Source organism: Barbus barbus (genome assembly GCF_936440315.1).
Source record: "Barbus barbus genome assembly, chromosome: 26".
NCBI lineage: Eukaryota > Metazoa > Chordata > Actinopteri > Cypriniformes > Cyprinidae > Barbus > Barbus barbus.
In genome coordinates this window covers 29228735-29246673 of record NC_136754.1, presented here as the reverse complement: position 1 = coordinate 29246673, position 17939 = coordinate 29228735, and the positions used below count along the sequence as shown (strand labels likewise).

General features: G+C 37.1%; 2 protein-coding genes across 2 annotated transcripts in view; both read right to left on the bottom strand.

Moving 5' to 3' along the window:
• Positions 1-2968: 2968 nt before the first annotated feature.
• Positions 2969-11703, bottom strand: LOC306845560 (complement component C8 beta chain-like). The gene is made up of 12 exons (XM_079378430.1): positions 11545-11703; positions 10565-10685; positions 9804-9954; positions 8579-8720; positions 7586-7718; positions 6260-6457; positions 5137-5377; positions 4922-5050; positions 4375-4538; positions 3975-4125; positions 3665-3733; positions 2969-3326 (listed from the first exon to the last, which is right to left on the bottom strand). Exons 1-12 carry the CDS (start codon positions 11607-11609, stop codon positions 3172-3174), a joined length of 1719 nt encoding a protein of 572 aa, XP_079234556.1. The 5' UTR covers positions 11610-11703; the 3' UTR covers positions 2969-3171.
• Positions 11704-12901: 1198 nt separating this feature from the next.
• The window catches only part of LOC306845545 (disabled homolog 1-like), a 28501-nt gene continuing 23463 nt past the window's right edge, over positions 12902-17939 (bottom strand). The window contains exons 12-14 of the mRNA XM_079378416.1: positions 17782-17891; positions 17577-17680; positions 12902-14727 (exon numbers count right to left, since the gene is read on the bottom strand). Coding sequence (XP_079234542.1) covers positions 14694-14727; positions 17577-17680; positions 17782-17891 — 248 coding nt within the window. The 3' untranslated portion in view covers positions 12902-14693. The remainder of the gene's footprint in view (positions 14728-17576; positions 17681-17781; positions 17892-17939) is intronic.

Here is a 17939-nt window from a genome sequence, read left to right as displayed (position 1 = left end):
CCATTGCTGGGTCTTCAGCATCAGAAGACAAAAGTCCTTCTCTGATGCTGTGATCCACATCCTCTTCAGGAGCCCCGAATGAGCGCAGCACATAGTTGTGCTAGGAACAGGGCTGAACATACCACTGAATATGCTGTTCGAAATGCAGCAGGGAAACCTGCTGATGTGAGGAATCTCTTGCTCATGAAGTAATCGACTCCGAAGCAAAAATCTGAATGAGTGGATGCACGCCACCATCATTTATACCTGTATGTAGGGGGAGTAGGGGGATTCCACTCGCCAAAAGTCATTGGACATGTCTTTTAATGCTCAGAGGTGATTGGGGCTCCCAAGTGCGATCCCTATCGTCAGTGTTGACATAGCATTGAACGTGACAGACTGAAACGGAACTGAAATTTCTTTAAGTTGGTCTGTTCCTTATACAGGTGTAGCGCACATAAACATATGACTACTTTTGGTCCCTTTATTTGGTACTCTTACAAAAGACAGTGAATTATTTTGTGTATTGCAAAAGAGCATGCGGACAGTGTCATTCTAGACATAACTGTCATTTTGTGTGGGTAAATATTAAGTGTATTTAGTGTGGGTCCAATGGTCATGGTTGTCTGTTTAGGAATTTAAGATAGTATTGTGGGACGTAATGAAGATCATCATTACCCAATGTAATTGAAGGATTTAGTATATTGGGAGATTTCAAGGCTTCCCAAAAAAAAAAAAAAACAGTATGTCTGTCTCACACCAAAATCAAAGTATTTGTAATATATATCCAATATATTTCCTTAAAGTGAAGTCTATGGGCCATTAAGGTTTCTGTATAGAAAATATCAGTTATGATGAATGAAGACCAGAGTGAGAGATCCAATCAATCAAGGAAAACATTACTGAAGAAAATATTTTGCAGTTTCATCAGCAGAAGTCAACTTCAAAGAGTTCATAGGCCACTCTGCTCACCCATCAATTACACTCTAACAGAGATCAGTAAACTTTATCATTACTTCAAGTTTTATGAGTCTGATTGATTAAAGCATAGATAAACTTGGAAGATTTCTAGACATGGACTTCTTGGCATATCTCCACTGATTATCATTTTGACAGCAGGGAGTCTGAGTTTAGAAGCAACATGACCCATACAGGTAACAGAAAAGCCTTTCTATATGTCCAGTGTTCTTAATATGGTCATTCCAGCACTCCAGGATGCCAGTGGTTCACTCCTGTAACAAAAGACACTGACACACACAGCTTCCTCAATGTTGAAGTGTTTAGAGCTTTATAGCTAGATCAGGAAACATATGAAGAGTTAATTTGCAAAAAAACAGATAAGCGCCACTTTAAAAAAAAAGAGCTGAATGCTGTACATTATTCTCCACATATAGCGCGATCTGAACCTTAAACATGTTTTGTCAAAAAAAGCCTGTATTGTCCACTTTCAAGGCATCGTGGGTTCACGTTTTACTGCAGAAGCCGACAAGCGCCCTTGTTGTTTTTGAACAGAAGCCGATAAGTCCATTTCAGCGAGTCGGCTCGCTGTATTCAGGTCAGGTGACAAGGCTACTTTCACTTTGAAAAGACGTACTAGCTGAGAGGAGTTTCGTCAAAACTGACTAAAAGTGATCAAGGATGGATAATTTAGACAAACTTGATGAAGCTGTGATATCTTCTTCAGGGCGAAAAAGGAAAATAAAAGCTGAAACGTTTTCACGGAGCCTTGCAAAAGCAGCGTGTTACAATGGTGAGGGAAAAGCTCTGTGTATTGCGTGTAATCACATCCATAAATCTATGATCACAACAACAACGTTTGTCAGGCATCTACATTGTCATTTGAGGAGATTACAAAGATTAAACGAGTGTTTTTTTTAAACTGTAAAACATGAAATCTGCTTTTGCAAAAAAAAAAAAAAAAAAGACTGTTGGAGCTATAATTTGCTGTTGCTATAAAACAAATTTTTAATATCTAAAAAAAAAAAAAACATACTTTCAGTGAACTTTAATTTTGTACATTACCTGTATTTAAGTTATTATTACTTAATCAAAACAACCCAATTGCAGTTTGATTGATATTACCTGGAATGCGCAATAAAAAACGTGATTTCTGAAAAAAAAAGTTTAGTTATCGGTTATAACCGATAACTAACATTTTAGTTATCGGTTTTTGCAAATGAACTCTTCATATTGATAAGATATAATTTCTCACAGTTAGACCTTCTAACAATATTGTTTTATTCTCTGAGCAGGATGAGCTTGCACTGAGAACTGGTCACACAAAGAAGGGCCTGAATGACCTATGTGACTTGGACTATCATGGTCAGCAAGAGGGCTAAAAATATGTATAGGCAGACTCATAATGCTAAACCAACTTCACTATTCTAAAACTACAGAATTTACTAAAATCATTTTTTCAAGTTTTTGAGCAATATTGTTGGGCAACTTTGATTAATGTTGGCATCAACACGCAACCAGGTGAGACACAGGGCCTACGACTGATTTAAAGTATCCAGATAGAAATTCGTTACCCATTCTCAGTGGGAAAGTGCCAAGCAACATTGCTCAAAAACGTTGCCCGTATATCATGTATGATGAAGAGCTTGTAGGCTTGAAACATCACCTGTGGTGAGAACATAAATATCATTCTACTTTAAGAGCTGTGGTGTGCCAACGTTGCTCTTCCTGTCTGACATTGTTTGTGGTTGAGCACTCACATTGAGCTTTTGGCCTGCTGGATGTGTGCACTTTGATTGTAATCTCTGTGTATCATCAGCCTATGGTATTTCAACTTTTACTTACGTATGGCTGGTACTCTTTACACCTATCACTTTATCAACATTTTTCCCCAAAGCAAAACATCTGGAAACAGTACAGTAATGAATAATAATAATAGTTTAAAATATAATTTCTTATATAATCTATTTTGGTTTTAAGGTGTAATTTGACCTGGACATATTTTCATATAATAATATAATGAACATTATTCAACATTTTTCATCAACGTTTAATAATCAACAAATAATCAACTTTTTTCCATCTATTTTTCCATTTATTACAGCTCTGGTTAAAGAAAACTGTTTATGTGCATATGCCCACCATATTTGTCAGTATGCATTATCCATTTCAAAACAATGCTATTATTTGTTGCATTATTACTGATACTTGTGAAACTGATAAATGGCAGATATTTTAGAAGCAATCAGCTGATTCCTCTTCTGGCCCAGGGCATGCTACTCCGCCGTTCTGCGGCGCTGGATTGTTACACTGGCGGGTGCGTTTCTGGGTCTTTCGGGAGCAGGTGGACCATGAAGACCAACAGCTCCAACTGCCATCTACTGCCAATGCTGAAAATGTTAGGATAATACCAAAAAATAAAAAAGAAAATGCATGACAATATTAGCACAAGCTTTTGTCAAAAGGGACTTTAGAGTGAAGAATATCACATGCAATTTTTCATAAGAACCAACAATATTCATGCTATGCAATGTCATGTACTATGTATGTATGTAGTATGTATATCTATATGTATATGCACACATACAGTACTTTAAGTACTTTAAAACCGAAACTGTATCATTTCCATTGATTGACCATGACAGCATTAATTTATCAAATGATGAAATAAAAGATCATACTACTAATACAAGCATCCTTTCTGCATTTTTAGGCCACACAGACAAACCTTTTCGTTTGGTTATTTCACAGCTCACTCCTCTGAAACCAGCTGGGCAAATACAAACACACCTTGTGCCTAAGAAAAAAAATCTCTTAAGGAACTTCCAACACTTGAGATATTTAGATATTTAAAAACGTTTATCAAAGTAAGAGATTTTTTCAGTTTTTTATTTTTTTCTTAATAAGTGTGTGCTTTCATTTAAAATGCTCTTGTTTGTAGAACTGTATCTTGTTTATAAACACCATTTTAGAACTCTCAATTTTCCAAATACAAATAACTATTATTTTTTTAGATTGTGTTTTCTGATTATTCTCACCTTTGAGCACTGCCATGCCGTTATTGAGACAGGGCGAGCAGCGACAGGAGCTGGTTTCTTTCAGGTACTCTGACAGAGCTCTCTTCAGGTTTTTCTTCAGGATGTTAGCATTTGGGTCTTGGGATGGCACCAACTCATAGAGTGGTTCTATCTGTAAAAACAAAGTAAAATTAAGTCACACAATAAAAGAGGTCCTGCAACCCTACAGAGGACAAGTGGTTTGGAGAATGAAGAATATTAACGTATGTAATATTTAATCTTGAGAAAAACTGAGAAGAGGGAGGAATGGAAGGAGCTGGTTGCCAGAGCATCTGTGGCGCCCCATATATATATTTTTTTTTTCATATATATATATATGAAAAAACAAAAAGGAAAACACATACTGGGTGAAAACTTTTACCTTCTTGCGAATAAAATCTGGATTGTAGAACACAGCATCGCCCCACAGCTGCATGATGTCTGGAGTTGGCAGCTGTTTTGCAGCTAGACGTGAGACTGTTTCACTGTCACCCCCTCTGACCACAATAAACACATCTTCCACCATTTCCCTTGCTTTACTGGAATCTGAATAGCCAGACAAAACAGTATTTTTAAAGGTAAGGTAGGCGATTTCAGAGAGGCTATCAAGAGCAAGCTAACTTTGAAAGCATAAGATCCCACCCTCCCTGCAAATCACTCTCCAAAGCCACACCTCTTCGAAATCAAGAGGCTAACCAACACATATGCTGACTTTAAATAAACATTAGTGACATTTAAGAAGATAATGTGCTCCACAAGCAGGCAATAGAATTAATGGTTGTCTCCAAACAGGTTTTCTAAACACTGGTGAAGTCTCTGCACATTTGGAGGTCTGCACAGGTTGGAGAAAGTATTTTAACATCAAACAATGGCACACTTCACCTTATAATTTCTTCGATCTGAGCCTCTGAGTTGTGGCTTTTGCTTACCTCCAAGCTCGTCCAGCAGGCCTTTACATCCACCAACTGAAAATCCTGCACCCACATACACCCCCTTAATTAGGGCTCCAACTTTAAGCCCAACTTGTACACATTTCTTCATCTCTTCAAGCTTGTAGTCTATAATGAAAGACAATGCATTCAGTATAGGCTCAGCCTTTGGAATAACATGGCTGTCCTTGCTTTGATCACATGCTTTTACCTACCACTTTTCTCTAATGTCTCATCATTGAGGACAATAGTATATTCAAAATCTCCACCGAGAGTCGCCTCTCTGATGAAATGTGTCCCATAGTCACTGTAAAGCTGCCGATATTCTCCGTATGTGTATTCCAGTGGCAGGGCTTGCAAGCGGGACAGGAATTCAGGGTGTAACATCAGGTTTGATGTCTTTAAAGCATAGCGCACTACCTCAAGTTCAGAGTGAGCTCGGATAAATTTTTTTTTCTGAGGACAACAGAGAATAAAATCATGATTGGTTTCACAGTCTGGTCACAAATTTAACACTGACTTCTTTTATTAACATAATTAACTTTTTTTTAAAGTTTTGTGAAAATTTCTGGCAACTTTTTTAAAACAATGGCGGGGTTGGCACCGATAGCCTCATGGTTAGTGTGCTGACACACAGCACAACTGCCCTTACGGCGACCAGAGTTTGATTCCTGTCTCGAGGATGCTTTCCGATGTCAACCCAATGCTTTCCTGTCATCTCACTACTGTCATATCCTAATAAAAGGCATAAAAGCCCATAAAAAATAACCATTAAAAATGTTGGTGGCGAAAGAAGTAATATTTCCTTATTTTCTCATAATGGTGTCTGCTAAAGCAAGCAATGGTGGGGATTACGCACTATAAGTAACGTGAGTTACGCAATCAGATTACTTTTTCAAGTAACTAGTAAAGTAACACGTTTCTTTTAAATTTACAAATAAATATCTGAGTTATTATTTCAAATAGGTAATGCAAGTTACTTTATTTTCCCATTTATTCCCTAGTGAAAAACAAATATACTAAAATGTCTTTGAAATACATTTATTTCATGCTAAGAATACTACAAATACATTTACATAATTATGTACTTAATAAAAATACCATGCAATTGTACGTTTAGTACACTAAACTGGTATACTTCATGTCTGCTAAAATGGAACGACTAATTTTGTACTTAATGCACTTTAATTGTGTGGAAGTAGTGCTGAGGTTCAACTAAAGGCATACTGAAGTATATCTGAGTGTGCTAATGGAACTATTGCAAGTATACTATATTAAATTAAGTTCAAATTAAGTTATCAAATTAAGTTTCACCTTAGTCCCAGAAAAACTACTTACCGTCGCTGAAAAGTTGCGCATCTTCGTCGCTGACTTCTTGTACTTGTGGTCATTATATTTAAAACTGAACTCAAAAGTATTAGGAAAAGCAACTCCAAATGAGACGCTGGTCTTGGACAAAGTTGCCTTTGTTTCACTCTTGAAGTATTCACTGTAAGATTCATATACCTCCAGTGTGAAATCATAAGAGCCTTTTGTCTGCGAACAACAAAGAAAACTATTTCATACATATAGTTTAAAAACAGAAGCCAAAGTTCTGAATCAGCCTTTAGTTGTTACTAGAGTCTATGGTAACTTGTATAAGAGAAGTAGTAAAGATGCTGTATAAAAGATACTCTAGCTGCTCAGGTGACTCAACCCGATCTTCCTTCCTGGTATTGTAGTACTTTTACTAACTGTACTATAAAGTTTTCTCACTGGGGAGTGACATGTTGTAGCCCAACGGTTCCCAATTCCAGTCCTCGTGCCCCCCGCTCTGCATATTTTTTGGTTAGTTAACACACCTGAATCAGATCTCCAAATACCTGATCCATAGCACAGAATCAGTTTTTGCATTTGGCTCAAATAAAGGGACAACAAAAATATCCTTAAATTAATGAATAGTTAACACACCTGAATCAGATAACAAGCCCCTTAGAAGAGAGCTACGTGCATGAACTGTGTTCTGATTGATATGCTCCCTACACAGTGTTCATTGCTCCCTACTCCCTGAGCAGGGAAAATCCATTGAAGTTTAGCTAGGACTGGAATTGGGAACCGCTGATGTAGTAATGAGCGTATGCGTTCAGGGGGCGTGGCTTAGGACGGCGATTGCAGGGAAGGTGGGACGTTCGCTTTCAGAGCTATCAGGCTAAAGTTAACATTTTCCAAGATCTCCTACTGCACCTTTAATTTGCGAATTACTTGGTTAGCAAAATAATAGTGACCGCCCTAATAATTTGTGTTCTTTTATTGTAGTGCTTGTTTTATGTGTTTTAGGTAGGGTGTGGTTATCTAGACCAATTAGAAACAATCAACTATCCATCATTTCAACACTCTCCAATTTTCATTATACACACCTGTTTCATTATACACAACCTACATTATAAAACTGACCTAAGATGAGTTATAAATATATTTTAGACAATGGATGGATGGTTCAAGGTTCAGATCAATGCCTCTAGTGAAGAACCATCAAATTGTAAAAACAGTTTGAAGCAACAAAGCCTCGTTTGCTGAAATCACATGACCTGGCCAGTTTAATATGTGCTTCGAAACACAATGCTTCAAAAGTGCCAAACACTAATCTTCTGTACTGCAGCTTTCATTTTTAAACATGCAACAAACCTCTATCGTGTACTGCTGTATATTATATGGCTTCCTGTAGCGAACATCTTGGATAAAATGAGGCAAGCAGCCGCCAGCATAGTATCGGTTATCGAGCACCACTGCTTCTAGTTTACCGCTCAAAATGTTGAATCTGGGAATGAAGAACAGATTATCTCCAAATACCTGATCCATAGCACAGAATCAGTTTTTGCATTTGGCTCAAATAAAGGAACAACAAAAATATCCTTAAATTAATGAATGTTACCATGAAATGCAATATGAAAAATGATAAGCATGCATGAAAACTGAGAATTTTGGAAAAGCATAAAGTACTGTAATGTGAATCATCAGCCTAACACACTGAACAAACGCTAGGCCAAATCTTTTATTATGCTGCAGAAAAGGTCATGCATTCTCAAAACCTATGCATGATGCCATCTATTTTATCTGTTATCTACTACTAAGTCACATATTATTAAGCAAAAATCAAAATCAAATGTCAGTATACTGTTGATAGGAACTTAAATTACTTCTATTGTGTTTGATATGATTAAAATGTACTGCTGAATGTACTGACAAGCGTTAATGGTAAACTAAAATGTCTTTTAATGTCATTTCTATTAAAACTTGCATGCTATGTAAATATAATTGTCATTAAACATTTGCAAAGTTGAAATTTTGTACCTTTAAAATATGTGAACTTCAAATGCCGTATCAAACAACACTTCAATTATAATCAATATTTTACATGGCTTTAGTATGTTAGTCAGCATATCAAAATAAGTGTAATTCTCTAAAGCATGACAAGTGATAAAACATGATTTCTAATGCACTTTAAAACTTTTTAAAAAATGTACTTATATAACAATTTAAGATGATCAGTACTGCATACAAAGCTACTATATGCACTAAGAATAAAAACATAAGCAATGAAGCATGATATTACCAGGACTAATGGAAATGCAGGCCCTTACTACCATATGTTATTAAGTCAGTATTAAACACACGCACCCTTTGGCAAGAGTCTCGATTCCATAGTACTCCTCGGTTGGCTGATTACAGGCTTTGTACACTTTATTACAGCCCAGTTCATCAGAGCCATCCCCACAGTCATCATCACCGTTACAGCGCAGAGCCTCCAGCACACAGCGACCTGTTACACCACACACAGCCTTTTCTTTACATTGCTTCTGTTTCATTAATACTTTGCCTGAATTTCTAAGGAAATTGTCCACTGAAATGAATCTAATGAAATGCTTCTACTCTGTTTTAAATGATGGGATGCTCTTCCGATTCGGTGAAGTTCCACGCAAAAAGATTGAATCAAGACATTTCAATGTAGCTCTAAAAATAAGTCTGATCCCTCAGTTTGACTGAACGAGCTGTAAATTACCTTTATATTCTATTTTCAGTTGTGGGAGAAATAATTCCTGTTATTCATGGTATGTTGAAAACAATATGTGACCCTGGACCACAAAACCAGTCATAAGGGCATATCTGAGTGAGTGACCAGACATAATCTGAAAGCTGAACAAATAAGCTTTCCATTGATGTATGGTTTGTTAGGACAGGACGATATTTGGCCGAGATGCAACTATTTGAAAATCTGGAATCTGAGGGAGCAAAAAAATCAAAATATTGAGAAAATCGCCTTTAAAGTTGTTCAAATGAAGTTCTTAGCAATGCATATTACTAATCAAAAATTAAGTTTTGATATATTTACAGTAGGAAACTTACAAAATATCTTCATGGAACATGATCTTTACTTAATATCCTAATGATTTTTGGCATAAAAAACAAATCAATAGTTTTGACCCATACCATGTATTGTTGGCTATTGTTACAATTATACCCCAGCGACTTAAGACTGCTTTTGTGCTCCAGGGTCACATATGTTAATCCTTTTTTAAACTCAAGTTTAATATTTGATGGTTGAAGGTTGAATAGAATAATGTCTCCTTATTGTCCCAGTTTTTCAAAATGCTTATTGCCCTCATAGAGCAAACCTTTCGCTGATTGTTTACAGTTTAACGAAAGTTACTCTCATAATTCGTGCGAAGCATCAAGGGGCGTAGGAAAAAGGTGGATATGTTATCATTTTGCCTTCATACATTTGTGTTCAAATACTTATTGTTTTTGGACCAAAATGCACAGTTAATATATAAGGGAATTTGACATTTCATTATTTTTGTAGTTTTTGGAGATGCTCAGGCACTAATGGGGATGTGAGGGTCACCTGTGACAGTACAGCGAAAGCCCTGGCATGGAGGAGTGGGTTTCTGGCAGGAGTATCGTGACAGAGCGGTGCAGGCTTCCTCCTCTCGGCCTTGATCATGACACGGATCTCCTCCAAACTCAGACGGCTGGACCAGCGTGGCATAGCGATACTGAAGATACACACAAGTGTGTGAGACTCAAAAGGTTCATCTCTCACTTTTAGAAAAACATGTTTATAAAGACACAGTCACATGATGTTGAAAGTATGTGCTATGCTGTACAGATTAATTGTGACCCTGCAGCACAAAAGCAGTCTTAAGTCGCTGGGGTATATTTATAGGAATAGCCAACAATACATTGTATGGGTCAAAATTATCGATTTTTCTTTTATGCCAAAAATCATTAGGATATTAAGTAAAGATCATGTTCCATGAAGATATTTAGTAAATTTCCTACCATAAATATATTAAAACTTAATTTTTGAGTAGTAATATGCATTGCTAAGAACTTCATTTGAACAACTTTAAAGGCGATTTTCTCAATATTTAGATTTTTTTGCACCCTCAGATTCCGGATTCTCAAATCGTTGTCTTTCAGCCAAATATTGTCCTATCCTAATGAAGAGCTTATTTATTCAGCTTTCAGATGATGTATAAATCTCAATCTCGAAAAATTGACACTTAAGACTGGTTTTGTGTTCCAGGGTCGCAAATGTTTAAATGTTTAAACGTGTTAATGAGCAGACAGACAATCAGACAATATGCAGAAGCCCATTCTCACCCTCTTCTTAAGGCAGGGGTCACAGCGTGTCCATGAGGACCATTCAGACTGTGAACAGTCCACTGGATCTTTAGGCGGTTGTTCAGCGGTCCTGTCTTCTGAACGACAGAGCACTACAGCACTGTTGCAAGCAGATTTATGCTTTTTAGCATGTAAGGTCATTTATAACAAATTGCAGAATTCAGGCCCTTATAATAATTTACATTGCACAGAGTGGTGCTTAAAGATATTTGGATACTTTGGGAGACCTAAAGCACGTCACACTTGAAAATGTCTGAATTTAATTGCATTCAATCCAAAAATCAAATCCGGTGGCATCTGATGCATCTGAGCTTTTATGAAAACTAACTTGACTTTTCATAGATCATTTTTAAATTTGTATTTTATTGTATTGTAGCTTTATTATATGAACAATATTTTATTATTTGGTTTTCATTACATTAACAGTAAAATGTTCTGAAGAGTTTAACAACCAGTTTGGTCAACTATTCAAGACATTGTCTACGCAGTATATTTATTTCTTCATATTTTGAAACATTTTGTGAAATATTTTGACTGAAAAGGATGTTTGTGCAATATTCCTTAAACATTAATGGCACTTTTTACATTTTTAATTGTGGCTTTAAAAAGCCCACGGCATGCTGATAAAAACCTTGAGGAACAATACATGACACACATATAGGCTATACTGTATATATGATGTTTAGTTTGTTTGCATGAAAAGGTGGTATTTTATAATAACAGATTTTTTTAATTTGTTTATTAATAACAGTTTGACCAGTTTACCTAAAGACCACTAAACACTAAAATCACAAAGCTGAATTCTACAATAGTTCTCTGAATGGTGAGCACTGACCAATTAAAAAGTGAAGCAATCAAAACAGAAGATTGATCTAAAACACTGGAAACCAATAAAACGCTGCACATTCATGCTCATAAAGTATATTCCAACATATTATAAATAAAATATTCCAACTTACCATATAATGCAGAGACAAAGGATTGCTTTGCTGCAGGCTGAATTTGCTTGTAGAAAACTGTGCATTATAGTGTCAGGAAACCTATAGCATAGTAGACTAGATACCACATGCAGTATTAGACCTTAAACCCCTAACTGACCCAGCAAGCCCTCCCCTCATCTGTGAAAACAGCCTTATTCATTCACTTTCAGAAATAACAGATGAGGCTGCAGTTCAACTGTGTACATGTGAAATATGAAATACTTCATTTTTGATACTTTAGCAAATATTTAGCAATAAAAACTGCAACATACAATAGAAATACTAATTTGAGCCAATACATAATTGATGCATTTTAAAAACATAACGTAATGTATTTTGCAATTTTTGTCTTTCATGAAGGCTAAAGGCATTCAGGTTTTTCCAGGATGTATTATTTGGAGTCTGTATTTCTCGTAAGTGAGTCACAAAAAATCAATGAAAATGTTTGTTTTGAGTTGCAATATAACCATTGGACTTTCAGTTGAACTAATAATCTTATTTACTGACTTGAGTAATGACTTTGTTGACATTTCTATTTATTTTTACGATTGTTGAAATACTTTTCTCAATACAAAGTGTTTTTTCTCAAGCTCTTCATACATTAATTTTGTTCTTAGGCTACGCACCACTTAAACTCTCCTCCCGAAAGCATGACGTGTTTATTTGAATTTTTTTGTAGTTTTAATCTATTCTAATCAATTCTTTAAAAAAAAAAAAAAAAAAACTGTCCCTTTTGGACTCGCACTCTATTAACTCCTTGTTTTCTTAACTGCCTCTAACACTAGCTTGCTCTATTCTTTTTCTATTCTAACTGTTTTCTTTTTATTTACTATATGATAAAAAAAAACCTTGCTACATGTACTGCGTTAAGCAAACTAAGACTTGTCATAGCACTTGCATATCATTGCTCTTTTATTGATTCTGACTGCTTCCATTGTCCTCATTTGGATAAAAGCGTCTGCTAAATGACTAAATGTAAATCTCAAACTCCTCAATATGTGTGACTCAGCAGTGGTCCAGTGTATGATAACATTGCAGGATGTTTCTAAATGAATGCATTTTGTCAAGTCATGTGACCTACAACAGAATTCCCAGGCTTGCAGGGACCCTGTTCAATATCTAGCAGTTTTATGCTTCAACCACAAGAGGGCCAAAAGTTACATGGTTTAGCTTTAACTATGTATGTACACAGAGATAAGAAATTAGTTTGCATGTGCAACCATGAAAATTGCATATAGCAGAAGAAAAACACTGGACATTCAAATATACGGGCTGTAATCATTTTTGCATTTCTGTTCACAATTTCTCACAAAGTGAAATAATTACAGTCCTTTTTCTCAGACAGAAAATGAAATTTATTAAGCATTTGCTGAATAAGTGTCTTCATCTACTTATTTATGACTGATAATGAATATAATTTGTTGCCATAACATTTAACCTTTGCAACAGGAAAAAGTGCTCAATGTTGGAAGAGAGAAACATCTTTACTGCAGGCCATTCATAATGATGACTGGTTATTCTGTGTGATGAATCCTAAAACATATTTGGCAAAATCTGTTGTTAGAAAAGATGCTAATAATACCTTAATAATAATAATAAAAAAAAATAAAAAAATCGAAAATAATGACATCAAAACGGTTGTAAACATCGGTACATATTTTTTTTAGTTGACAAAATAAGGCAAACTAAAATGCTTTAGTACAGTGTCTGATTAGTACAGAACAGGACAAAAATTAAAATGGCACTTTGTCTTTCTTAAATTATAATAATTTGTGACCCTGGAACATAAAAGCAGTCTTAGGTCGCTGGGCTATATTTGCAGCAATAGCCAAATCAAATTTGTATGGGTCAAAATTATTGATTTTTCTTTTATGCCAAAAATCATTAGCATATTAAGTAAAGACCATGTTCCATGAAGATATTTTGTAAATTTATTACCGTAAATATATCAAAACTTCATTTTTGATTAGTAATATGCATTGCTAAGAACTTAATTTGAACAACTTTAAAGGAGATTTTCTCAATATTTAGATTTTTTTGCACCATCAGATTCCAGATTTTCAAATAGTTGTATCTCAGACAAATATTGTCCTATCATAACAAACCATACATCAATGAAAAGCTTATTTGTTCAGCTGTCAGATGATGTATAAATCTCAATTTCGAAAAATTGACACTTTTGTGGTCCAGGGTCACATTTGAGAAAATCACTACAGTACAAAAAAGTGATATTTTTGCAAGAAAACGAACGAAGATATGCAGACAGTAATTGTCTTTGAACTGTTTTACCTACTACAACACTTCTTGATTCAGTGAACGCTGTTGTAGCCCTTGGTATGGACCTTCTATTCTGATAGATTCACACAGAGGCTGTGCCAGTTAAACAAACATCAATCCTGAAAACATACGTATACAGTATTGCTTATGAACTGCACTGAGCTTGCAACACTGTAAAGCAAATATTATAACAAAAGCTCCAGAGCAGAGATTTAAAACAAACACATTTTGTCATTCAAAAACATAACACTGACAGTATCAGAATACATATATTTGAAAATTATTTTTTAAATAATCATGTCATAGTAAAAAATCTAAAAGAGAATGTCTGTCATGTCAGTTTTCAAAAAAAAAAAAAAAAAAAGAGAAGAAAAGCCATGCAGATGGTCATTAAAAAAAAATTATTTAAGAAAAGGCTCATCACAATATCAACATTCAATAAAATTCCTTCCAAGAAAAACAAAAGTAGCATGATTCTAACCAATGTTTTGGCTTCTCCAAATGTAGAATGCAACTGCACAGCTTCACAGGTGATCTTGTCCATTAGAAATGACAACAGAAATCAATCCCCAAGTCCAACAAATGTCCATCACAGATAAACTTTGATTTCACTAGTCCAATTTCTCATACTGGGACAGTTTATTATTATTTTACAAAAATCATTTCTGAAGTGGCTTAGATAGTGGCTACAGGGAGACAAGTCCAAGTTTTCAAGTCCATCGCAAACTAAAGGTGCACTTCATTTATTAAAATAGAATTTATTTTCTATCAGTTATTAGAGTTTGTGAAATGTCCCACAGAGCTCACACAGCTTTAAGTCCCATCAGTATCACTGTGATTTCTGGATTCTCTCAGTGCTCTTCTGTATGTTGAGGCTCATTCTTCCTAAGGATGAAATCATAAATATAGCTCATAAATAAATTTGAGAAATACTGAATTTCATGGACATGAGAGACAAAAGTGTGACGTCTGTCATAAGCCTGAATCATAAGCAAAATCTGCCAGTTTTTGCCTTTTTCCCCTTTCTTGCCAGCTTCAGTAAATTACTGAGCAATGAGAACTTGATTTTGTCAAAAGATGTTAGTTTATTTATGCATAACCAAATTAATATGAGCTCAGCATTCGCCATTTTATGATATCACAACCCAAAATGTTTCTGAACACCTCCTGAACTGTAGGTCTATGAGACTGAACGATGACTGTCAATACGGTCTTACCGTAGCAGGTACCATTCTGCTATCGTCAATACTAAATATAAAGAAAGTCAGATGATTGACTTTAAGGGGTTTGTTTCCTATATACATCCAGATGAACCAGCCACTTCCTCTCGCCTGGAACACTCTGGGTGCTCTGGGTGACAAGTGATGGTTCTGGCGTATGCAAGTATGGAGTATGCAAATGCAAAAGTAACTGCTATCCAAAGTGACACAAGCTGTTTCGAAGCTGGTCAACTAGCATTTTTTTCTCATCAAAACACAGAAACAATTGAGTCGCAAAGGCTCAATATAGGTGTGTAGTGCTCAGACTGAGCAGAAGGTGAGGGGCTCAAGTAAATTGCTTGACTGATCGTATCAGGATTAAGTGTCTTAGGTAGGAAGGCCAGATTTGGCCAAAGGGAGACCCATGAAGAGCTTGTCCTTACTTACTGATAAAGAAAGTAATTCACCCAATCTTTTGGATACAGATAACAAGAACGAAACAAGGCTGAGAACAGGCCAAACCCAAAGCTGCATTGTGGTTGTGAATAGATACTAAATATGGACTTCACCTTAGAGAAGGTCAGCTCTCAGTTAATGGCCATCAACAGCCCTGTATCAGACGTAAGAGAAACGGGTGCCAATGTGTGACAGTAGGGTTGTGGCTGAGTGGAGTCTGTTAAAGGCAATGAGTGTGGAGAAAATGGGTAAATTTTCTGATAACTAATAGCCGTTTCCACTCTTAGTAACAAGCGGAGAGAGTATATTAGCCATGATCTGCTGAGACGCTGATTTCATTGTGCCTTGTACAGTTTTTCCTTTGGGTTCAATAAAAGAATGTAGAATTTCTTTCATCACCTCTGACCTCTCCATCCCACAACTTAGACAAGGGTTCCTCAAATCTGGACCTGGAGGGCCACTGCCCTGCATAGTTTACCTCAAACCTTGATCAAATTCACTTACCTGTGATTTTCTAGGGATCCTGAAGACCATGATGAGCTCGCTCAGGTGTGTTTGATTAAGGTTGGAGCTAAATTCTGCAGGGCATTGGAAAGCTTTGAGGAATCCTGATTTAGACCTTGCTACAATGCTGTGACATGGGGGGATAGGTTCATTGCTATGGACTCCTCACACCTTGCTGGGATGGTTAAAAGTGTACCCGGTCTCCATCAAACACAACAGGCCCTTATAGACTCGAGGATAGAGCAAGACGAGCACTGCTGCCTGCTCCTAAAGGCTAGGAGGGCTGGGCTTCGGACACAGTGTTCATTGTTCCTCATGGGCCACTCACCAAGACTTGGCCACAGGATGAACCGGAGGCATGTATGAACCTGTTTGAAGAGACGGCAGAGGCAAGTCACTCCCTTGGTGGCCGATGGCCGGAGGTCAAGCAGCAGCCCAACAGCTACCTGTGCAGAACCTCCTGGATAAAGACGACCTTAAGCGGGTCATCCTGCAGCAGGTCAACCACACCCTGAGATGGCATTTCCAGTCAGTCAAGCTGGGGACAGCAGTTAGCCATTTATAATGGCCTAGCAGTTTGATGATGCCTGCCATCGGTGGTTACTGGCAGAGGCACACAATATCAAGGAAACTATCAGTCTGCTGGTCCAGTCCTGGAGCAGTTCATTGCTCAGTTTCCTGAAAGAATGAGACAAATGACTGGAATTTTATTTTTATTTATTTATATTATTTAGGGTATGGTAGGTCCTGAAAGCCTCTGGTGGGTTTTCCCCCGTATGAGCTACTCTATGGACACTGACCACGAGGGCTGCTCAACATCCTCAGAGAGGCTTTGGAGGACGGACCTTCTGACGGCTAGAAAAAAATTCTGCCATGATGTGCCTGTGAAGGAGTATCAGAGAAACCCCAATATGCCTATAGACCACTTCCATAAGACCCTAGCCTTCTGGGTTTACGGTTTTCCACAGAGTGACCAGGCCTCTGGCCACTGCAATACACTAGATGCACTACATTTGTTAGGCTGCCAGTGCAGCTGAATTTTAGATCTGACACACTAAATTATCTTTTCACGCTCTTTCTGTGGACATCGTGGGTACTCAGTCACCTGGTCTGCGCCCATGGATGTTAGTGCCAGTCTTTCACACTCTACTGCTACCATACCACTGATGCCTGTTTCTGGAGCATTGTATTTTGGCAAAAGGCCTGCAAGCAGAACTGAACTGAGGTGCAGCTTTGGGATTATTCCAGGCTTCACTGATGAATGATCTTTAGCAACAAGAACAGAGAAAGGAGTGTACGAGTTGGGAAGCCCCAGCCAGCACTTGTCATACACTCGTACTACTGCTGCAGTCTAAGTCTTAGCATGTGACACACAACATATGGTGTGATGTAGAATAGGTTCCAGTCTTGCTCCTGGGGTGCCAGTGTCCTGAAGAGTTTAGCTCCAACCTTCCCCAACAGTGTTTAATTAGGACTGAAGCTAAACTCTGCAAAACAGTGGCCCTCCAGGAGCAGAATTGGGAAACCCCTGATATACAATCTTGAAGAAGAGGGTGAGAAAGAGAGAAAACCAACCCAGAAGACATCTCTCTTTGGACATCCAGCTGTGAAGAGTCTGGAAGGTTTTTCTGAGCATCTGGTGGTATCTCATCAGTGCCGAGAGTTTGAGCACATGCCTCCTGTAAGACATAGAGAATAGACTTTAGCAATAGACAAATCACAAAACAGACTTTAGCAATGGACAAATCACATCCATACAGCTATGACACACAACCATTACCGAAGCTTCTGGCACATTGACTAAGCTGTCTTTTGCAGTCAGGGACGATGGCTCTATTGAGGGGGCAGCTGCTGGGGACATGGTTTCCTGCTCCGGACCAGGAGTAGCACCTATGGAAAGGGAATCAAAGAATGGGAATGATGCCTGTCATATGTTAA